General features: G+C 34.3%; 1 protein-coding gene across 5 annotated transcripts in view; it reads right to left on the minus strand.

Moving 5' to 3' along the window:
- FSTL5 (follistatin like 5) overlaps positions 1–25,582 on the minus strand; it is a 270,409-nt gene that overhangs the window by 85,471 nt on the left and 159,356 nt on the right. For all 5 annotated transcript variants that reach the window (XM_074541193.1, XM_074541192.1, XM_005486310.4 and 2 more), the window contains exon 7: positions 1,951–2,117. In XM_074541193.1, coding sequence (XP_074397294.1) covers positions 1,951–2,117 — 167 coding nt within the window. The remainder of the gene's footprint in view (positions 1–1,950; positions 2,118–25,582) is intronic.

The following is a 25,582-nucleotide window of genomic DNA, read 5'->3' on the forward strand; positions in this document are numbered from 1 at the left end:
TATCCATCCATCCATCGCATGGAACTGCACTGAAGGCTTTGTAGAAGTCTGGATAGGTGACATCTGTTGGCCCTGCCTTGTCAACCATTGCCACCACTGGATCATAGAAAGTCACCAGACTGGTCAAGCAATTGTCCAAATGTCCTTCAAGACAAACCTGCTCCAAGTTAGATGTTTTGGATAGCTGCTTCACAAAGCCCTACCTTCTGCTCTTCCAGTTTTAGACTTACCTCTGCTGTTTCTTGCTCTTTTTTGTTCTCTAATCTCTCTCTCTCTCCCTGTTTTTTATGCCCTTTTTTGAATGTTCTTTCAGAGATGCCATGGGTGTACCCATGTACCATTCCTTTGGGAATGGCTGCATACAGCATGTGACATCTCCGGTCCTTTTCCCTAAGAGGCCACACTGCAGCCCCTGATGCCAATCCCTGGGCACCTGCACCCAGCACAAGAACTTTCTCTGCTTGTTTTTTGGTTTTATGGGTTTTTTTTTTTTGCTGTTTTTTTCTTGGTTTTGTTTTTTGTTTTGGTTTTTGTTTGGCTTTTTTCATACTCAAAAATGTATGGATCCAGCTTAGAAATCACTCGCTCTTTTCATGTCTGCAAAAACACCAAGTGAACCTTTCAGTCTTAAGCTGAGCTGTTAGCTTCATCATTTCCATTCATCATTTCCCTTTTATTTCTGTCTACAGATGCATCTTCCTTTTTTCTGTCAACGGCTCATGCCAGCTATTACACTTAGAATTGATTAGTAAGAACTCCAAATAATGGTTTTGAACATCAGGAATATTTACAGAAAGCTAACAAATATTGCAGACAGATCTTGCGGACATGGGCAAGATACTTTTCAATGTAAGTCATGTGATTAATATCAAACAAGAGCAATTATATTTAACAGAGAACTTCTCAGATTATCTTGGGTTTTTCCTAAGCCTCTCAAGGGACTTAAAACCATCACTCAAGCAAGATGAGCTTTTGAGCTTTGAAATTGTCCATTATTTTACAAAGCACCACGCTGAGGAAGCTCAGTTTACCATCAGAACTAACAAAACCAGACATAAAAGAGAGATGATGTGTGGGAACAATTTTCACCTTAAAAATAAAGCATTCATAAAAAAAAGGAATAAAAATAGACAAACTAGATATTTCATTGCAGCAATATTCCACACACATAACAGTTCAGGTGATTTCAGACTCACTTGGGCTAGACAGACAGCATAACTCCCAAAGTAACAATTTGTCCACATTTTGAACTTTGCTAATACAAAATAGCCAAAACAAAGAAAGCATACCCAGAAGCATACAAAATACAGATGAAAGCTTATTTTTAGTCTTGAAAGAAGATGTAATTCTAATACTAGTTTTTTATTTTCCTCTGTATTTTTAGGTCATGGCAATGTTAGGTGGTAAACACTTGCCTTCCTGAAACAAAAAGATTTACAAATTATACTAATATTCTGTTTTTCATTCTCTGAAAGGCACCATATAGGCTGCTGAATATTTGGAGGAATGAGCATGACAACTAATTTTATAATGAAATACTTATTTGGGGAAAAATAGATTTCTATTGAACTAATATAAAAGAAAACTATTATTATGATCTGTTTGTACACGAAAATGTTCATGTCACAGATTTCTCTTTTCTTTTAAATATGGGAAGACTGTGCAATCCTGAATGTAAAATGCATGACTGTATTTTGGGCTGTAATTTAGCTCTCATGTTCTTTTATTGCTATATTTATTTTTTAAATTATTTCTCTGTGAAACATATTTTCTCTATATTTAACAGGGGTTCAAACACACAGCAAATAAAATCAGGCAGAGTTTGTCGCATATCATTTCCATTTCTTTTCTTTGAAACATCAGGAGCATGTAGCTTGTTATGCATCACTTTTCTATTATTTATGAGAGGTTTTGATAAAAAGCTGTTAAATAGAACTTTCTGTTACTTACACTGATATCTTCCAAATCTAAGCTGTTCAGAATGACATTGTTCCTCTTCCAGATGATGGGAGGTCTCAGGGTTCCCTGGATGGCACAACTTAGGACAGCACTCTGTCCCACTGTTGCTGCCACGGTGCTTACTTTTTGATCTTCAGGCAGATTCAGCTGAACTACATCTGCAAAAAAATGTATTGTTTGTAAGATCAATGAGCAGGCAGTTTCATGAGCTTAATTAGCATGAACTTGTTTTGTATACTGGTAATTTAAGAACTTTAACTGAAACAAAAGTAAAAAGAGCTTCCAAAAACCCCAGTAAGTTCAGTGTATTTAATATAAAGGTCAGTGTGACATTTCAATTAAATTGACTGACAAGTATCAGCCTGTAAGGAGCAGCATTTAACATGAAAGTGAATTCCAGAGGCAGGACTGTAATACACACGACTGCATATCCAAAGTCAGACACTGGAAGTTATCTGACAGTTAAGACAGGCACAGAGGACTAGTCAGAACATTTATTCTATATTTTCAGACTAACTAGCTATTCTTCATTAGTCAATGTTTAAAAAAGTCTTAAAAAAAATTAGATGTATATGATAGGAGTCCAGACCCTGAGACTTTCTCTGTTCATCTACTACTAAGCAGTTCCAATTTTAACAGAAGGCCATTTCACTTCTCTGTCCCAGAACTCATTTGGAGACTTGAATAAAAAAGGAGTGATCACATCAAAGTGATGAAACACTGCATACTCTTCCCTCTTGTGTAATTGCCTTAAGTTACAGGCTGATCAGCTGGGAGTTAGCTTTCACCTGTGGTGAACCTGACTAAACATAACCTACTAAAATTTCATATTTGAAAGGATTTTGTCCTATTAGACAAAAGAACTACATAAGAACTGAAGATCATCCAAATAAAATTTTTTCCATTCAGCTGCTAAATCATGAAAAATCTCTGGTTTTTATCTTTCATTCTTCAAGTAAACTACAAAAGGCATAATGGGTCTATTATCTTTTAATGATGAAAACACTTTCATATAGGAGATATTAATTCATTATAGGAAAGAAGGAACTCGTAAGGAAGCTAAGATCTTCTATAGGCTCATTTCAGCCTCACACAACCAATACTTTGCAAATAACACTTCCCCCCGCCCTCCTTCCAACCCCCCTCTACAAGTGCAAGCATTAGAAAAGCATGAAAGCAAGCATAGCTGTTCAATAATTACAGTAAATTCCTTAAAAATGTGATTAAAAATAATTTTATACTTCGTTCTAAAGAGAGGCCGCCTGATTCTTTCCTCTTTCAGAAGGAATGTGCTCTATGACACAAAACATGAGCGATAGTGCCCACCAGACATGTTCAAATGAGACTGACCTTTTTTAACCAGATGCATTACCTGACACAATGCCTTACACTAAGGAAAATGAAACGTACCAATTAAATTAAATTGATTATTCTGCATCCTCAGAAGCACTTCATGTTCTATGTTACAAGATGGCTCTTCAGTGACACTACCTTTCAGATAGCAAGACAGCTGCAGGGCTACTGAATGATTCAGAACTTCTCAAAAGTGAAGTAAGTATTCTGATATTTCATTTAAAAATTCAAGTTATCTGTATATTTCAAATTCACTATTCAATCTAGGAAAGGCATGAAGGAGGGATCATGAAATCAGCTGGTGTTATAGGGCCATCTATGAAAACTGCCAACCTTCACATGATGAACTGACACAGGCAATTTACATTCCACAAGATTTTAAAGTCTTTTTTTTCAACCAACTTCAGTATTACTATGGATTCCTACATAAACGAGGCCAGTCACTGTTACAGATGTTTATAATTTTTAATTAGAGGATGACACTCGAAAACAGAGCATCTGTCAAATATAAAGCTTAACATTTCCTACATAAGCAAAGATGATTTTCTGAAATCAAAACTGAGAGGCTCTCATTTTACTGACACCAAGGCTTCAAACGTTCTTTTTTAACTATCTTTGTTTTAACAATAATGATAGCCTTATAATAAATAATAATTAAGATAATGATGATAATAACAACAAAACAATAATAATAACATAGGATGACAGCACTAATTTTGCCAGAGAAAACTCCCAAAGAATTTCTAAAAAAATTCTCAGTCTTCAATATAATATATTGATATGGCATTTGCAATTTTTATCTCATGATTATGGTAACAAAAGGGCCAAATGCAGAATTTAAAAAATTGAAGAAACAGTTGTACTACCTGGAACTATTCAATGCACTGATGCTATCTATTTTTGAAAAGTTATGAAAAAACCCCTATTTTAATAAATGTGCTAGAATCACTGCTTTCCTGTAAAATAGTGAACATTTATGAAAAAAACCTTAATAAAACTATACAATTATGTATATTCATATTATTATTTAATAGGAAAAAAGGCATAAAAATTACATTATAGCTTTTCTTATTTTCTTGAGAGAAAACTATTGCACATATTTTCTCATTGAAGGGAAAAAAAGAAGTTACTGCCCAGCCCAAAAAGCCCCAGGCTTAGGGAGCAGCACCTGCTGCAGAATCTTTGGCAGGTAAGTCTCTGAAAATTGCTGTCCATTAACTGTCTGCAACCACAGTGAGAGAGGCAAACACTGCTGGGGTGGAAGGGGCGTGGTGTGTGCAAAAACCATCAGCTGCACTGGACAGCACTTGTCTCAGGGTTCAGGCACTGTGACATTCCTTTGGAAATATAAAACATTGGCCCAGGAACTAAGTGATGCATTTATCATCTCTTCTTTTCTCCTTGAAAGAAATAAATATGGTTCTGAGAGCAAATGCTTTTTGGACAGGTACTGAGGTTGTGCCATTAAGAGATATTCCTGACTAGAATGACTTCTAGCTTTCCCACCATGCTGCCTTTGTAGATCAACAATAACTGTTTGAAGTTTAGTCACACACGTTTTGCTTATTTAATGTTAAATGAAAAAGCAGAGCAAAGGTTTAGAAAAATTGGAAGTGAAATTAATTCTATTTACTCACGCCATCACCACACAAAAAAGTAAATATGGGCATTGTTGGTTACAGAGGAGTAACATTATAAGTAGCCAGTAGAGACTATGTTTTATAGCTTGCTATTTTTAGAAACATGGATCCTCTGCTATGGTGTGCCATATTAATGAGTTTGTTTGTAACTCCTCCAGACGCAATATCAATCTGACACACATCCCTGGTTCTTAATTATAAATAAGTTACTGGATACATTCTTTCAGATAAAGGGGAGAAATGCAAACAAAAAACCCAAACCAAAATAACCAAACATTTAAATAAAAGCTAGAAGTATAGTTAGGAGACAAAACCAACAGACCTGTCTAAAAATATCTGGTTGGAAATAAAACAAAGCTATTATAAGATAGGACAAAAGTGAAAGCAGAATAAATATTAACTATTGGGAAGACATTTTAGAACTTTTACACTGACCAGGGAAAAGGAAAACTTACTGAAAAGGCTCAAAAGTATCAAAGATTTTAAACAACAAAGGAAAACCAAAATCAACCCACTAACCAACCACTTAAAAAAGTAAACCAAATCAAAACTAGTAATTTAAATATGAGACATTTTTACACTGGCTGAGAGATGGTTGAAAGGATTTGATAAGTTCTCTGGCTGCTGAAGCCATTCTGCTAACTCCCCTATCCCTCATTCTGCTTTATGGTCCTGAGCCAAGTCCTTCTGGCTCCTCCCACCTTGTTACTGTTACTCAGGTTATCACCGTACTTGACCCAGCTTGAATTTATCCTTTGAAACACATGAAAGAAAACTTTACACAGTATTTAGGATTAATGAGGTGGAATTTATCGACAAATTCATATTTTTTCCTGAAAGACTTCGGCCAATACATCTGTGCAATGCAATCGCCATTTTCACACAGATCTCATCTGGTTCCTCACAGTTGCCCTGTAAATGACAGGTCCACACAACTTTCTTCTACTGTGCTCTTTCCAGTAGATTGCTTTTCAGCTTTAAGTATAATTTCTTACTCTTAACTAAGTATAAGAACTTGTATTTTGTAACATCAATTTTCATATCACTTTTACTGTGCCAGGCTTTGAGGTTATCCAATGCCAATCTTTAAAAGTTTGCTTCCCAAGTGATCAATGGAGAGCTTCAATAATAACTCCTTCTCAAACTGGTATTTTCCTGTTTCATTGAATTCATATCATCTCCCCTTCATCCAGGTCCTTATTCATTTTACCACTACTGACTCCCATGATTTTATCTGACTAAACAGAATTTAATACACAAACATCCCAAGTGCTTTTCTAAAAATTATGAAAACACGTTTTTTTCTCATTGCTCCTCTTTATCTAGAATCTATGCTATAAATCTACTTTTATCTGTTCTTTGGTTAAAATTAGATGAAATTGTAAATATTTTTGTATTACAATTTTCTAAGTACTTTTTAATATAAATATATTGGTGATATCTTTCAGAAATATCTTTAGAACTTACAGAAATCAAATGCAAAATGACATCAACTGAATCAAGAAAGACTGCAAATGATGATCAGTTAGATTAGAAGGTAATTGCTTCAATTTTCTCAGTTCAACGAAAATGTAGTGGTAAACTGAGAAAGGTGGGAAAAAGGAGTTTTCAAAGCTGACATGTAGCAAAAATATTCCAACAGCAATACAGATAAACAAATAATGGAATCTTATTCTAGATATTGCTTTAAAGAGTCATACATCTTGGGTTGTCATTCTTAGTATGAGTTAAGTTTTATCAAAATTCTTGTGAGTTAACAGATAAAATTCTATCATTGCACTTTTAAAACAGAGTAGGGCAGTAGGACTCTGTTAGGGAAGGAAAATATAGTGACAGCTGTATGGTGCTTTGACCAACAATTTTCTTTTCTTAGTCGTAAGTACATTGGGTAATTGCACGTAACATCGAACGGTTTCATGGTCTATATTTAGTACTTTTAGGGAAAGAGTTGTTATATTTGGATTTGAGTTTTCTGAAGAAGTTAAAGAATAAATAGTAAAAGCAGGGCTACTTCAGTTCTTTCCCTATACATGAAAAAATCCAATCTCCAACTCCTCTGATGGCCTGAATGGCCTGTGGGGAACTGTACACAATCCTAAAAACCATTTGTGGTCTTAGAATACCAAGTCAGGCTACTAGGAAGAGAAACACTGAAGTATATGAATTTATTGAGGCTAGATAGTTCCTTACTGTCTCTTTTAGAATGAGTAGAGAAAAAACACAATATCACTCTGGAAAAAAGGTTTTAAAAGCTAAAAACTATGAGGTTACATTTGTAGTCTCTGTATCACTTTATAATTTATTATGTTGTTAAAAGGAGGAAGGGAGGAAGTTCTTACTCAACTGCAGACTGCCTTTGTTAATTTAATACCATTAACAAATGGGCAATTTGAACCTTCTCATTTGTTTCCTTAAGTTCTGTGTATTTATTCAAAGCAGCCACAATGTCCTTCCAAGTCTAAACTAATGAACATTATGCCAAATGGTCCCAGTATTTCAAATTAAGACCACGTCACGCCTGTATTTATTTTGTTTGCCTATTTCAAAGCTAATTTAAAATAAAACCACTTTTAAAAGCAAGCAAAAAGCTTTTTGTCTATGAACTACAGTAAGCTCTGTACTTAATGCATAACATTACTTAGTGGCTTGAATTAGGTGAAATGCAGCTAGGTAATGTGCCTTTTACCCTTCTGGCATTGATCCCACTTTCCTTAAAATGATGTAACAAAGGTGTTTTCATCAGTGTCATTTTGCTGTTCTTTTACAGCAATTTTAAAATCAGCACACATCACCATTAGCATGACTAATTTTGTCATTATCTGCTGTATGTTCTGCTTTGAACTCGTCGTAAACATATTATTCACATATTTAGCAAAATGTTTCAGTATGAAAAGTATTGGTTCATGAGTGCCTTTTCTCGAAGATCTTATGCCAGTTAGTCTTTCTGTTCCCAAAATCCATTTAAAAACACACAAACATATATGCCAAAAAAAACCCCAAAACCCTAAAAACAAAACCACAACAAAAACCCTAAAAACAAACAAACAAAAAAGCATAAATAACTTTTTCATGACTCCTTAATGTTTTAGCTGCAGAGCTTGGATTGAAATTCAGGCAGTTGATGATACAAAAAGCTGAAAGATCTAAATGTTATAATTAGCATGTATTCGTCTTTTGTTGTCACTAACAAGAGACTTGAAAAACATTTTTGTGTTGAAATTGTAATATTGTAATAGCTGCTGCTTTTAGGAAGTCCTGTAGAAACCAATTACATGAAAAAATTATCAGAAAACAGGAAAGGAAAGACAATAATTTCTCCATTTATTTCTAGCACTAGCCAACAAAATTAATAGATTGGTACAGCATCCTAGGAAACATTTAATTTGTGGGAGAACTTAAAGATTCTCTGAAAGACAAATGTGAACCACAAGGTTTCTGTTTCCTTTCACAATAAGACAGTATATTTTATTCAAATATCTAGAAACATTGAGTGCTTCCTGCTTTAAAATCTTAGAGGATAAACTAGAATGTATCAGCTGTCCCCTTGCTTCAGTGAATTTAGCATCAAACTCTTTTATTACTGAAACAGCTTTCATCTTCAATTTTTTAGGACCAAGAATGACTAGAGAAGCAAATATCTTTAAATAAAATTCTTAAAAATAGATTGAAATAAATTTGATAAATAAATCACAGATTATTATATTTATGAGAAGCTTATAGAATGTGTGTACTTAGTGCTTACCATTGAAGCAAAGTCTGTTATTTAATGGTTCTTTGAAGAAGAAGAATGACTGTAGACCGTGACTCTAAGAAGTAGCTGAAAGACTTTTGGATTAATGGGCTGCAAGTTCATTCGTCAAGAGAGAAACACTGAAGTGATGACAAGGAGTTTTATCAACTCTGTCCCCTCCAGCAGAGAAAAATTCAAATCAATGATTAGGAATTCTTTGCAAAGCAACTAAGAGCAAACAAAACCCAAAATAATCTTGCTCCATCATTTGTAGGCATGAATACTATATGCAGCTCTGTGTCTTCTGCATGGTAGCCAAAAGCTCAGAGGAAAGGTAAGAGTGATCAAGGTATGGAGCAGTTTAAATAAATATTTAAAATTTCAGAAAGGCTTGAATTTTTATTTTAAATAAACAAATGATGCAGAGAGCTTTGATAGAAGTCAGCAAAATCATGAATGACATGTAAATGCTGGAAAAGCTTTTCCATGGCAGCAGAATGGCTTATTGTTTCTTTTAACACTGCAAAGTCATCAAAATAACTAAGAGGCCAGGTTCAAAATGAAGGACAGTAGCTTGAAGTGATATATCTGAAAAAAAAAATCTTTTCCAAAGGTTATTATAGATTCCAGAAGATTACATGTGCCAATCACACAAACCCTTGGGAGAAATTATAATGATATTATTTTTACACTTCTCTAAACATAAACTCAAGTTCATGGTTGAAAAAGCATTGGACTGGCTGGACCTGGGACCAATACAGTTGATTTTATAGTGTTAAAGCATATTTCTTAATTCCACACAGAAATCACCCCGGAAATGGGATTTTTAAGTTTTCTTGACAGAAAGAAATCTTTAAGTGTTAGTTCATTTAGTAAATTAAGTGAACATAATTGAAGGTAATTTAACATTTTTAATGAAACAAGTAAATCAACTGCAATGCAGCTGAATTAAGAATCAGTGTGTATTATCTCTTGAAAATAATTTTACCCCCCTGATATTTTTAATTGATTTTAATAGTACTTCCTCTGGATATCTTTGCTCACATATTATGCAATTTAACTTTTAAAAAAATATTAATGATGGCAATCATGATTAAAATCAGCAATTATCACCTTTTGTTAATTTCAAGTTCATGAGCTGATTAAGCTGAAACAAAATTTCCGAGTTCATTATACGTGTGTTTTAAATTTAATACTTACTTTAATTTAAGTAATTGAATTTATGTCCATTGACTCAAACTCCTCCTCAAGACCCTGTGTTTTACACAGATGTGCACAAAATCCATATGTATTAGTTCTTGCCTTATATTCTTGTATCCATATTACAGGAATATTGAGCATGTTTTGAAAAGTATCATGATTGCAATTAAGGATATTTACAAGAGTGTGGATAAAGGGTCTGCCAGACAAACTATGTTGTTTTGAGAACCCTGTGAAGTTGAATTCAGTCGTTATGAAAACTTTGGAAACCTAAGGGAAAAAACAGGCCTAGAAAGTCAACTCCTGATCTGTACAGCTTCAACGTCTTCCATTGCAAGGGAAATCAGGAATCCACTCCCATAATGTCGACAGCCTGTTTCTCACAGACTATTTATTAGGCATAAGCAAAACAATCCAAACTTTGCATATCCTGATTGACAATCTAGTTCTTTCTCCTCATGAAGAAAAAGGAATTCCAGCTTTTATGCATTTAAGTCTCTTGAAGAGAGAGTAAACGAAGTGGCAAATATTAAGTCTCTCTCCCTCCTGTCTCCACTATCATCTCAGTGGACTGAAACTGCCTGCCCAACCTTAACATATCCTCTCAGTATGTTCTGTAACTGATTTCATGCACCATTCAGTGACTCCTAAGGGAAATTTCAAAGTTGTTGTGATGGGCTAAAATTCGATTTGATGTGTGCTACTGGAATTGCTGATCTGAAAGTAGTCAGATGCAGTATCCTAGGTTTATGTGTATATAAAACTGTAACTTTTATAGATTCAATATTCCAACTTAGACAACAACATATTTCCAGCCTATAAAGTTGCTGCAAAAGTTAATTATAAATTATGCTTAGAAAAGAATCTCTGAGTAAATGAAGTAAAAATTTTTGGTTAACCTATTCCCATTTTTAGACTTGGATCCCATTTCAAAGGCTACACTTAAGATTAGCAAGATATAGTTAAAACACTTGTACATAAAAATATTTACAAAATAACAGAAACCACAACAGTCCAGAAAATATGATAAATTCTCTCAAATAAAATGATACACTACTGTTTAAGAAAATATGCCAAACTACAAATTCCAATCATACCTGTCCTGATATGTGACATCACATTGACAGTGATGATCGTATCTGTGGACACACATGAATAATGACTGTGCATCCATAGCACATTTCAACATTTTCTAACACATTTTCTTAAACACAGTTGCTCTTGCAGCAATAGCTACTTTTAAACAATGTATTTAAAAAATGCATTTTTTTTAATTTTAGGATAAGATGAGAGCATATGATAAAAAATGGCCTGTGCAAAAATAAAGCAGAAACAAAAGTCTAGTGGATCATAGAGCAGTATTAGCATGTGTACTTCAAATGAGTTATATTAGAACTTAAAAAGCTCACAGACTTGCAACAAATTTTCTCATTTAGTGTCCAACATTTAACACTTTACACTTATATCCCTTGTAAATTCAACAGAGAATTTGTGTTTTTGTTCAGAATATGGAGAATGTCTCTGCACAACAACACTAACATTGTTACTAAAAAATAATGCCTGTGTTTGAGTTTCAGATATTTTATTTTAAAATAGAAAAATAATTCTTGCTATGCTATTGTATTTTTAATAACAACCACTGCAATATTGGACTGTGTCAGTTAAAAAAAAAATAACAGCAGAAAGCATATCAGGTATTGATGCAACATGGATGGGAGGTTAAATTTAGTCTCAGCACTTTTTTGGGGCATATCAGTGCTTAATTTTCTGAAGTTAGTATTTTTTGGGGCACAAAGCTGAACTACAAATCTTCCAAAATTGCTGCGCTGAGTCTTTGCAACAGTAATGAGAAAGATATTTAATATGTTCAAAAGAGGAAAAGAAATGCAGAATAGAGTGAGAAATGGCCGGTAGAAAAATATACTAATTGAAAAAATTTTGGAACTTACTTAGCTTGAATAAATTTTTCCATTTCATAACTAACATGACATATTCTTTTTCTTTTTGAGAAGGAGCATTGCTCATTTTTTGCCAAATGTGATGCACCATTTCCAAAACACCTCTCTAGTTTTGCTGATAACATCACATCAACACCAACTTATGCACATGACCAAGTTTCTGAAAAGCTTTAATTTGATACTTCTGTGCATGCTGTCAGTTTCTGTGCATTTCACCAACTCCTCTGGGACATATTTCTGTGCACTAGAAATCATCTACACAAAAAATGCATATTTTAAAACATATTTTAACAATTTTTCTTCTGCATTTGCTGACTACTATAGTGACTGATGAGATGGAAAAAAGTAAAAAAAAATATAATGACTTTCTACAGTCACTGTAAATGTATTCATTAACTTTAAACCCTATACTGGATATGCCATTGATCTTGCATTATGGTCATATATGTGATTGCACAGATATCCATGTCTTCAAATTATTATTATATTTAGTTAGCAAGGGAGAAAATGCTCAGGAAAAGGTCTTTTTTTTTCTTTATTTTCTTACTTACGTTCCTTCAGTTAAATGTCAGTGTGGTTTGGCTTGTTGCAAAAGAAATTACTCATGCCATTGCCTTTATTCATTTGAGTTTTGGATAATTTATAAATTTAGTATCTTATGTTTCAGTTTTGGAATGATGTAGACAGAAACAAGTACTACAAAGAGATCATTCTGCTGAAAAGAATACTGAATGTTCCTCTGATGTACCAGAATACGTAATGAGTGGTAACAAAAACTTGACAGAATAGTGAGAGGAAGAAATGCAATGAGGCCAGATCAAGCTACAAATTTCCAAAATTGGGATGTACTTGCAGCTGTGAGCAGCCTAAGCAAGGCTTCTAAATAGCCCAACTAAACTGGAATTCATCACGGTGGATGAAACTCTTAAAACCAGGATACTTCTCCCCATAGAAATATTTTAAAAATACTTATCATTTCATGTCATCTGTTCCACTCAAAAGTCAAAAAGATTATTTTTCACTAATAGTTTCATAAAATATCACTCTTCAGGTAAAAAAAGAAAGAACATGTGAAAATGATACTTCAAAGAAAGAAAACCAGGAGGTTGACAGCCAATAACCTCAGTGTTTATCTGCAAATCAATAATCACACCTATTTGTATTTGTACACAACCTCAAGAGATTACTATATCTAAAATCAGTGTTTTGACAACTTTGCTGATTTACTTTCATTTAAAAACTGTTAATAAATCTTTGCTTCTTTTTCTAGCTGCTTTTCCAGCTATACAGAATGCAAGATGCATTTAGAATAGTCTATGCTTTTTTCTTCCCCTCACCCTACCCCTTCGTTTCATCTCTTCTTATTCTCATCTTTTATTTCTCCCCAGTCCTACTTCCCTTTTTGTTTTTCTACCTTACTATTTACATCCACTGATCCTGTTTGTTTTTCTAGTCCCTTCTTAAATACATTCAGATGTACTATTTATGCAATAGCTCTAGATACTGCAGTGAGCATCAGTGGGCTTTTGTCACATCTGGAACTGACTTGGCTTCACCACTGGGTGAGGGAGGGGAGGAGGGTTCACAGCTCTGCCTACCCTGTGGCTTGGCAGCACAACTTGGTTTGCTAACCATTCACTAGAGTTTGCAGATATGCACCCTCACCACTTCCCTGCCTGAATTCTGGGAAAGATGTGTCTGTTTCCAAATGCACATCTCCTCCTGATGTATGGAGGCAAGGTGGGAGCTCTGGTGTTCTAGTCCAGTGGTTGTCCATGCTAGTCTGGACAACAGGGAGAACATGACAGTGAGCATTTTATTTTTCACCCAGCAATTAATCTGAGATTTTTTTTTACAGATTTAAATCTTAATCTAAGCAGTAATACACCCTTTAGAAGATACTACCAGAGTATAACTTGCTGTCAGAATAGGAGGAGTGCATACAATTAAATACAAGTATATTAACCAGATTGTCTTCTATTGCTACTCCTATTTCAGTTTGTTCCAAACTGTTTCCAAAACATCAATCATAAATATAAATTATAGCCAATATAAATTGATACTAGAAACTATTCAGACTTTTCCATAGGTGTATAAAATACATAACAATATTTGCAATTATGTGTCTCCATGTATATCCTATAGAAGTCATCTTCTATGGACCCAGTCACCATGAGTCACCATGACTTTTAAACCTTTATGAAACAAAGATTCTAGAAAACACCCCTTAGATCACTCTTTTCAGATTTTCCTGCATAGCTTTTTGACAAGACCTGGAGCAGCATTCAGCTGTCTACAGTGTTAAGTCCTGTCATCTCTGGAACACTTCCTTAGCTGAAATATGAGCTTTCCCACCATCCCATCCAAGACTGCACAGTTTCACAGTTTATCTTTTCAGTCATTCATAGAACATGCCAATGCACATTGCAGATGTAGATTTAAACTTTAAGATAAAGTTTTCACAAAGTTTAGAAAATCAAACTTTGTCTCACTTCCCCCTACTCCAGATCACTCTTTTCTTGACAATCTCTCAAGATCTGGACTTATGGTGCTGAGCCATCACATCAGGCTTCAGAAACAGGCAGACACATCTTCTGAAATATAAAAATTCTTATTCAACATCTGCTGATTAATTCATGATATGGAAAAATGCTTCTTCTTGATAACACTTTTCACAAAGAATGATTGCAGATAAGTGACAAAAAAAAAGTGGATATGCTGGAATGGGATATACACACAAGGCTAGGACACAAACACAACAAGATAAATAACACATAGATTAAAGTTTGCAGTCTAAGCTCCAAATGTAATCTGAATTTGGAACATCAGCAGAATTCACAGCTCTAGAAGCAGAGTCCACAACCTATTTCACCAACAAAGCTTTATAATAAAGCCACCCTAATCAGATAAATAAATCCATATGGTCAGAAAAAAAGTATCCTGTAACTGATAGTGGTCAATAGCACAAGGAACAAAACACCAGGCAAGCATATAATGATAATATTTTTTTTAGCCCCCATCAATACAAAATTGCCAGGCCAGAGGCAGTTTATAGTGGTGACACTCGGATAATGAATCAGGAGAGTAAACTATCCTCTAAAGGAATACAGACAAGTATTATCTGGCCTTTTAGCTGAAGAACTCAACAATTCCACTGCTTTAATCTAAAGAATACCCAAATTTGGAATGGAGGGAGTATTTTACAATGAAGAAGGAGGAAAATAAAGTCCTGTCATCATGTTTTTACACTAAGGTGACGTTAAAGAAGAAAACAAAACCAAGCCCAAAAATATATATCCCAAATCAAATTACCAAAATGACTAGCATTTTTCTTGTAAGAAAAAACCCAAAACCTAAAAAAATATAGATTTCAGATATTAATTCATTATGACTCCTAAACAAAAACTCTTGAGATGTTCAACTTTGTGAAAATAGTATTGATTACTATGTTTTAAATCTGAAAAATGTACACCTTTTCTATTGATAGAGATTAAACCACTGCTGTCAGAGGAAAACAACAGTAGTAATTATGATAACCACATATTTAATCCAAACATATTAGCACAAATGGAAAGGATGAAGCTTGGTACATGTCTATCTTCTCATACATATAGAATGTTTGCTTACAAGCAACTTCATAATAAAATGTATATGAAATAAAGACAAGATTTTCTAAGATGAAATAGGGCCAGGAAAATTAAAAACCTCTTAGACGTTCTATACAAAAATTAGAAAATTGAATTAGAATTTGTATTCAATCAAAAAAATTGAAAGCTTTTTTATAATAAAAACTTCATTTCAGTTATCTTGATTTCCACAGACACTCCACCCCCTGCAAACCCTAACCTATTTACATGGATTTCAAGTTCTACACTCAGTTTCTTTGGCTCCTCGGGCTGATTCTATTCACTTTCTTGGGCTGCTTACACCAAAATAGGTAGCTGGTTTCAACTATTACACAACTCCCATCTAACAGTTTGTTGCCTACTAAGAAATTCACCTGAGCTTGTACATGTTTTTTCACTTTTTCCCAACTTCACTGGACATCACCATTTGCATTTATTTTCTCAGCCCCCATCTTTCAGAGGGAGAGAGATGTTCCCTAGGTCCCCTGTTACTCATTTGGCAAACAAAAGACAAGACATTCTCCACAGGCTGTATCAGCAGTGAGATATAAAAAAATTCAGTCGCTACAAATCAGTTTGTCTGTCCTTAATCTCACTTTTGATCTAAATCTGGGATGGATGAGAAAAACAATTTATGAACAAAAGACCTGATATTAAAGACAATTTTTAATAGTAGACTATATGCAGTTTCTACTTGGATGCTTTCAACAGCTTTTAATTTTCAGGAGCCTACAAAGCTCCAGCTGTTGTGAAAGCTGCTGATTAGCAAGCATGAACTACTGACAACAGACTCTCTTTTCTTAACCTTCACAAATGTCTCTGACACAACTTTGCCCTTATGTTCTACGTGAATGAAATGTAATTGAATTTCATGTAGTAAATATAGTTCTAGGTAAACAATAATAGGGTTAGAAGGTGATGTTGAAAAAAGCCAAGAATGAAACAAACACTCCCACCTTCAGGACAAATTCAACTCTAAAAGACACCTCACACTGACATTGTATTATCAGCTATATTCATCGACAACCACTGATAGTACTTTTCTTTAAAATGTCTTTAAAACCTTAAGATACAAATAATAAACCCTGATGACTTCTTTCAAACAAAGATATTTCAGTTTGGAGCATTCACAAGAGGTTTATAATACCAATAAACATAAGGGAGGATTATACACTACATTTTCTAAATCCTCACAGGAATTGCAATGAGGAATAAAGCCAATTATGATTCATTATAAGATGAATTGTGAATGTTTAGCACATCACTAGCGCAAGGTTCACCCAGTATTGGAAATTAGCAATGACAAAAAAAAGAATGCCATAAAGTTCAAAATAACATTTTTCATTAAAACAGTTGCACACATAAGTATTCATGAATGGTGTTCTATGACAAAACTCCATGGTAATTTTTGTACTCTGAATAAATCCGTTTAAATTATGCACCCTGTGGTGATGGCAAATGCAGATATAGAGACTGCTAAAGAACGAACTCTAATTTTTAAAAAAATAAATTAAAAATACAATGTTAGAAAATTTGCCAGCCTGTAAAGACTGACTGGGGTTAGCATCAGAGGACTTCCTAGAGAAGTGAAAAAGCTGTATCTATTCAGCTTTGTGAGGGCAACACTTAGCAGACTATACCCATAAATTTAAGCCTGTACTGGTTTCTACTTTGAAATGATGAGCAAAATGGTTAAAACAACAGCAGTGAACATCATTTACTCTAGCCAGGCTTTGATTCACTCACTCAGAGCACTGCTGAACCCCACTTAGGGAGGTGTGGATAGCATGAATGAACTGCAAGTATCTTACCCTGCCTTCAGGCTCGAAGGGTCAACATTTCACAGACTAAAGGTCAGCTTACTACAAGGGGTTTCGATAATGTTCAATGTTTTCATTAGTGATTTGGCTGACAGGACAAAATGGACCCTCAGAAATCTTGCAGCTGTCACCAAAGTCAAAGGATCAGGAAGCAGACTTTATAAGTTCCCTCTGCAGGACAATGCAAGATTGTCCTAGAACTTTATAAACAGAAGGAATGGGCTGAAAAACTGTGAAATTCTACCAAGACAAATGAAAAGTTTTACACTTGGGACAGAGTAAGTCCATGTAAAAATACAGGGATTCAGCTGGCTAGAAATCAGCTTTGCAGACAAGGATTCAGGTAGACCACAAATGGAACATGAATAAAGGAGTTTGGACAAATGACTGAAATTCTCCTCTGACATGTTCTGTAGTTCAATAATCCCAGTTCTGAAGTAGTCTGTGAAAAAACTGAATTATTAATGCTAGTGGTTAGGGCTACAAAAGGCAAAGGTGATCCAGTTCGTGAAGCCCAGATGGATTTCTGAAAAGCTCTTAACAGTATCCCTCAAGTCTTCACCGAGAGCTTTGAAGGGACAGCCCCATGTTTTACAAACTCTGCCGGCATGACTTCCCATCCCAGTGCGAGTCTAGGGAGCAGCAAGTGACAACATGCAGTAGAGGCATGGGAAGGGAGCCAAAGGAAGGTTAAAGCGTCCAAGTGCTCAACAGAGCCAGCTTCCCAGCATGATACTGTTCTTTATCTGGATAGCATTTCACTGGCTCAAAGTACAGCCTCAGTTTACTCCAGTTTCAAACAAGACTACGCAGAACCTCTGCACATACATCCCTTATCTTGAACATGAGGAATATGCAATCACGTCCAGCTAAACAACTAATCTAAATTGAATAAACTATTAGTCTGATGCATTGCACTAGTTAGGAGCTTTGACTCAAAAGTAAAGGCAATTTTTCCACTTAAAAACACACAATTTTTTACCATTAGTTTTCTCTTTTTTCTTATTTTAATTATCTGTCTTGTTCACTAAACACTGTTCAGCACCAATAATAAAAGACACAAAAGTTTTAACAGACAAAAGCTAATTTTGTGCTTTACTTATGACTCATTCTCCATTCTCTTCATCAAATGAGACAGAACACCAAGGCATATGAGCAAAGATAATTAAAATTTCATAATGCAGTAACAAAAAGTCAAGTTGAGACAAACTTCTTTTAATACCTTAATTTAAAGACTTTAAATATAAATTATAATAAAAGGAAGATATCATTAAAAATCCCACCATCTAGCACTAGTGAAAGCCCAGCTTACATGGATTTAAATCTTCAGAGTATACGAATCTCTAAATAACTGGAGGCCTAAGAGCTGCCGCAGCCTCTCATCTTTCCACAAGCACTGTTAACTATTTCTGCTGGGGACTCCCCAGTTATTTGGTGTTGGCCAAGAGAAATGACCAAGGATCTTGCCTTTCAGATTCAGTTTCTGAGGGAGTAGTTTTCAATTATAGCCTCTTCTACATCTTTTTGTTTAGCAAATTTTTTTCTCTCCATCCATCACTGTATCAAACTGCCTCCTCGTGTAATTTGTCTCCTCAGCAACTCTTGCCACCAGTGCTATCATCATTTACCTACTTTCTAGCTGCTGTCAAAGAAATCAATTTAAATTAATGGTGTCTCAGTGAATAACACATGACCTCAGAAAAACTAACTAGTCAAATGGTCAAAGTGGGTCCACTGTGGCATATGAAGATATCAAAAATGTCTTGTTTAGTTAGAATAATTCATATTTTCTGCTGGAGATTGATGTGGATTAGATAATGCAAATTATGTGTTGCACTCAACTGTTTTATCTAAAGTAGTTGATTTAAAGCTAACTCAGCTATTTTTCATTAACTTGTAGCATAAATATTCTGTGCTTGACCCATACATTATCCAAAACACAATGAGTTTTTGCCATTCTTTTTTTCTATGGGATCTATTAAAGCATAGGGAAGCAAAGGACATAATACCTCAAATATTCTCAAATTCTTTCTCTCTGTAAGCCAAAAAGAATTTGCTTCATGTACAAAAATTCCATCATTGTAGAAGTTTGAAAGCAACTTAAGGTAAATGTGATCAGAGAATGCTTCCTTTTTCTGTTTTTCGGATTAAAAATTGAATAGTTAAAATGAATCTCAAAACATCTGCAAACCTAAACCACCCTTTTGCAATGAAGTCATAATGATGAACAAATTAAAATACCCCAAAAAATAGGCACAGAACAAACTTTTGTTACATGCTATACTTTTACTTTATATTGTAAAAGTATATATATGGCAATAACTTAAGAAAAATGGTATTTGGGTAAGAACAGACAGTAATGTGCATTAGGAATAACACATAATTAAAAAGACATCCAGTCCATTACTCCTTATAATGTTTTCTGGTTCTCTCTTGAAATGAAATTTCACAGAAAATGAAGTTGGGTGTTAAACACAGCTTTCTTATCCAGAGAACATGGAAGTGTTAATTCACTGAAGTAAGAGTGATAATTGGTTTTGACCTTGTTTATTGTAGAATATGTTGCTGAATTTGTCTAAACAAAAACAGGAGTTTATGCAAAAATCAATTTCTGTATGCTTATTGTATTTGCACATGACTAGTTCAAGTAAAATCATTTTATCTAAATGCTAGGAGTTAGCATAAATATTTTCAAGTAATTTTACTAGTATAGATCCAAATTTAATGCTCCTGTTTATTGCAAATACAGATGATGAACACCAGTACTGCACATTTGCTCTTGCCTAAAATGAAACACTTAAAATGCTTCAATCTATGAAGTATTTCTGGAACTAATCAATAATGAAATGGGAATTTTAAGAGGAGAGTTGACAGCCCTGGTAATTCACAGTTTTATGCATGAAGCTCTCAGTTTATAAATGTAATAATTTGCCAATTTTATTTATTGTGTACTTTCATTTCACTTTCAAATTTCAAGGCTTTTTTCCCAGAATGGTAATAGAACTTCTAAACATCTTAGATCTCTGAACCTGAGTTTTATAATAACCAAATTTTGTAAAAACCATCCTCTCATCTAGTTCTGCCAGGAGAACGAGAAGTCAGTATTCTAAAATAGTAATTCAGGATTAAATTAGCTGAACTGTGAATGTGGTTAGAAAGCCTAAAGCATAGCAGAATTACTATATTTCCACATAAAAAGGGGTCCATGCAACTGTTATTCAATACTTCCCTGAAATCATCAGACTAGAGTTAGGAAGCAGCTCCTCACAGAAATCTTTAACAGAGAAACAAGAATAAATGAAAGCTGTTTTAGTATGAAAGAGGTTCTGAAAAATCCATCAGCTGGCTGAAGTGCCTATTTACATTTAGAGGGGAAAAAGAAAGCAAGCAGAACTCAAGGCAGGCTCTGTTACCTGACTTTACAGAGCCTCCTAATTTTTATTTGCTGAGGAGACTTTTACTCCTCATAAGACCAGATGTTTGTGCAAAGGACCAAGACTTCTTCTGGAGCTCAGTGACACATATTCTGAGCCCAAGGACTGTGGATATTCTGCTCTCAGCTTTGCATATCTGTAGTGTTTCCCCAAGATCAAAGCAGGCAATGGGCTCTGCATCTAAGGAGATCAGCACAAAGGTTAAAGCACCACCTAAAGATAGATGGGATTAAGATGTGACTCCTAGCACTTCAGTCCTGTATCATACAGTCCTACTCAGTATTTTCTACCCTTTCTCAGACACCAGACTTTGAAATCTGTTGGCAGTAGTCTTATGAAGAAAAGTCCCCAGTGGAGTTGCACCTGGACCTCCACTGAAACTCACATTGCTCAACATCATCCAGGAGAAGTGGAAAGAAAATAAAGTGATAAATTTTTCTGGGATAGAATGTCTTGGGAACAACTTATTGGGTAGTTTAGGTAGCAAACATAAAAGCTGATTTGCTTCAAGACCTTATCTATGATACTGGTATGCCAAATTCAATATACCTAATTCATTACGGAAAGTATTGCATGAAGGAAATTTAAAGTGTCAAACTTTGTTTATAGAATGATAGGCTCTTGACTAGTTAGCATTTCTCAGGCATTGAGCACACAGGCTTTAGAGTACACTTTGCAGTTTTATGGAAACATCTACTCATTCCTGGCAATATGATAATAAAAGGAATTATTAGGTAAAGACCAGAACTCAGAAAAAAAAATCCTATGGCACTGTTGCCTGAAAAACTTGATTGATTGCTTTATGTCTCTCCCTCTGTAAAAAACTTCCAGTAAAACTTGAAAAAGAACAGAGAAACACAACAAGAATGACCAAAGATGTGGGAGGTTTTCCATTGAAGCAACTATAAAATGACTGAGGAATTTTAGAATGGAAAAGAGATGACTACAGAGATATGTCAGGAACGTAAAGAAAAAAACCCAAACACAAAAAAACTGTTTCAGGAGAAAAACATGGAACAATTGTTCATGATTTCTTATCATATACAACTTAATAAACTAAACAGGAGGTGTGTATAATGAAGAAAAAAAAAGAACACTTGTATCTAGGACACATTTCAGTGTGTCTCTGAAACAGAATATTGTAGATGTTAATTCCACATGGGTCCAAACACTAAACAAACCCATGAGTGAGGCATCCATCAAGAGCTATTAAAGAGAGGCAGCCTCTGAGAAAAAAAAATCCCTAAAAAAGAGAAAATATTTTAGAAGAAATTTATTTGCTTTTGCTTCTTTAGCAATCTTCCATAAGCACTCTTACAATGAAGACACTGCAGCAGATATACATTTGTTCTAACCTTGAACAGTTAAAATTTATATGTTGATATTTAAAGTAGACATTAACTCAACAATTCATGAGCAGGAAGACAACATTAATCTTTGTTTAGCATCAAATATTTCTTAAATAGACTATTCAGGAAGTTTTAAAACACTAATAAAATTCCCTCCAAGAAATATATCTCTACCACAAGTCTTATTTAGGAAGAATTATAATCATAATACAAAACAAATTTTTAAAAAATTACCCTTTCTCAAATATTTATTCGTGACAGAGTAGCAAACAGATTACTTGTTGGATCCCCACCCATCTAACACAATCAGGTTCCCAATTCTTATACTAAATACCTACATAAATAAGGCTTATGTGGCTTTACTCTCCTCTAAGTTTTCACTATTTTGCATATCTGTTTAAGACCTCTTTTGACACAATATTGCACTAAGTAAACCTCAGCTTCATAGCCTAAGACACCTTCTTTTTAACTGCAGTCAAAATTGCATTTCCATATAAATCACTTGCTAACCTACTTAAGATAAGATTTGACACTCTGTGAGCATGATGACCAGCTTGAGAATCTACTGACAATTTAATTCTGTATATAATAGAGGCACAGAGACATTTTGTTAACCTGTTTCCTCATTTCCTTTGGTAGAAAATGTTCAGGTTTTCCTGTTGGGGATTGGGGAGAAGACTGGCCTTTTTTAATATCCAACAGCAAGTTGGGCTTTTTTAATATCCAACAGCATCCATGATACATTTGGAAAATTGCAATGTTTTTAGGCTGTAGATAGTATGAGAGAATCATTTAGATTAGAAAAGATGTATAAAATAATAATTTTCAATTTTAATCAAGCACTAAGGAGTCCAGACTAAACCATGTCACTAATTGTCACAGCTATATGTCTCAGATAATTTTCATCCAGCTAAATAAGGGCTGCAGTCACCAGAGGGAGTGGAGTCAGACAATTTCATCTATTTCATGATAGACAATTTTATCAAATATATGCAACCCACACATGCATAAATATTCCTACTGAATTCAGCTCACATGTAATTCTTTAATGAAGACATAAACAATACTATATGCAATTATGAGATGTTTACTTCTGAAGATTTGGAAAGCCAATGGTGATGAGAAGCAATTAGTCTCACAGTTTATAAAATCACAGACCACTAAAATAGCTGTAACTGGAGTAGCTGATATTCTTTCTGCTCTACCCATATAGTTGTCAATATTTATACCAAGTTTTAGCAGCTTAAATTCACACTCCTTAACTCTAGACACATACAAATATTCTTAGGAGTGACAGTATATTGGAAGCTACTTACAAGCACTTAGAGATTTCTGCTACTAACCAGGCATTTGCTTGATGACAAGAGATTAAGACTTATTTCAATAAAATTAAAAAAAAAAAAAACAAACAGAATGAAATAAAGAGCTTTTCACGTACATCTCCAAACAAACCAAGTAGTTCTATAACTACTGGATTGAACTGATCATAACTTCCTGAGTTAAAATAACAACATGTAAACTCCTTCATTCAATATGTAACTTCAAAAAACAAAGCTAAGTACTTTTCAGAAAAAACAATTTATAATGATGGAATACATTTATCGAAGCAATTTGTGAATGTACTAAAACAACCAGCATTTTCTACTGTATGTACTAGCAACTTCTACAAAGTAGATCAATAAAATTAAGAGATGTGTTAAAGAACAATATTGTGCCTTAAAAAACCATACCTCACTAAATTTTTTGAAGTGAATGCATTTGCCAATGCTCCTTCCAAGATCAATTAATTTTTATTTAAAATGTAATAGATTAATAATTTTAATATTGAAAATTATTTTATTCAAATTTTCTTTGATATATTCAATATAGTATTTTCTTCACGGTATACTTCAGTTAGCCAAAAATACACATGTACTAGGATAGTCAGAAACTGCAAAAGCATACAATATAAAAAACCCTCACACTATGGAATCACTAAAGAGAAAAAAAATATCTCCAACTGAAAAGCTATGGAGAAATGATACAATAAAATGTTCAATTGCCATATTATTTTGAGAAATTAAGCTAGGAATGAAATTTCACGAAATAAGAAAACTTTACTGGAACCTAATCCACCATGAAAAAATGAAGGCAAGTAGAAGGAATATTCTGCATAATATTTCTTTGCAATGCAGATATTTTTGAAGCAATTTCTCCTAACTGTATGTAATGGATATTTGAGGGTATTCAACAAAAAACCTCACAGAGCAATGTAATGTACATTCCTCTAAGGTCTAGTGATGAAAGCTCACAAGTTTTGCAAAATTTGAATTATTATTTTTCTATTAACTCTATTTACAGAATTTTCAAAGTACTTTCATGAAATCTGGTACAAAACTATGCCTGCAGATTTTCTTTTATAGTGGAAATGTCAGATATTCTTAAGAAATCCAGATATCTAAGGAATTCCTAAAAATCTTCCACATTCTTCTAATGATTTTTGAAAATTTTTATTTACCCAAATGTGAGAACAAGCAGAGAAAGCAGAGTAGAAGAGTTTGTAAAAAACCCAAACCAGACCTCTCGAAAAAAGTCCCGAATCACCACCAACAAAACAAAAAAAACCTAAAGAAAAACCCCAAAGAATAAATCAACAATCCAAAAGAAAAAAAACCCAAACCCAAAAAAGTTCTGAATAAAATTACTAAGCAACACTGCTCTGAAATGAACATTAGTGCTTGATATTTAAAAAGCACCAGTAGGCAAAAATAGCAAAACAATGAATAGAATAATGAAATGTCTTTCTTACTAAATAATACTTTATGAGCTATTAATATTCATGATAGTTCCAGAAGAGTAATTCTGCCTTGAAGTAGAGACACAATGTTCTTGCTTGTGGATTAGCTGGTGATTGTCTCCTTTAATGCCCAGTCATTACTTCTTATGCTCTGATAGCATCTTTCCCCTCTCCACCCCATCCCCGTTAAGAAGAAAGAGCTTCCTTAAAATAGTCAATAAAGCAAACTAATTATAAATTATTATTTTAAATTTTCCTTGAAATTTCCTTAGAACATCTACATAAAGGCTTTTGTGGACGTTGGAACACCATTCATAGCCTAAACCCACAGCTACACTGCTCTGCAGATATGAAAATATTCCCATAATTCACAACACAACAAAAACATTAGCAACACTACTGTAACTCACCACAGTTAACTGATTCCTGAGCAATGAGCGACAGATCAATTACTGAGGTACTTTGCTAACCATAGGCAAATATGTGGAATTGTTTGGTGTTTACTCTTCCCCCACCATTCTGTGTCATTCTCCAGAATAAGCTCATTGAAAGATGTGCAAGACATCAGTCTCTGGTATGTGGAGCCAGTGACAAATGCCAGGCAAGTTAATCTCCACCAATCCCCTTGTCTGAAACAAAGCTACTATAACTAAGGTGTTTTGTTCCAGTCCTCATCCTCTGCAGCCCTGTATTTCATACTGCTGTCTCTAGTAACTTACATCACCAAAGCAGGTTCC

Source organism: Zonotrichia albicollis, chromosome 5, assembly GCF_047830755.1.
Source record: "Zonotrichia albicollis isolate bZonAlb1 chromosome 5, bZonAlb1.hap1, whole genome shotgun sequence".
Lineage (NCBI taxonomy): Eukaryota > Metazoa > Chordata > Aves > Passeriformes > Passerellidae > Zonotrichia > Zonotrichia albicollis.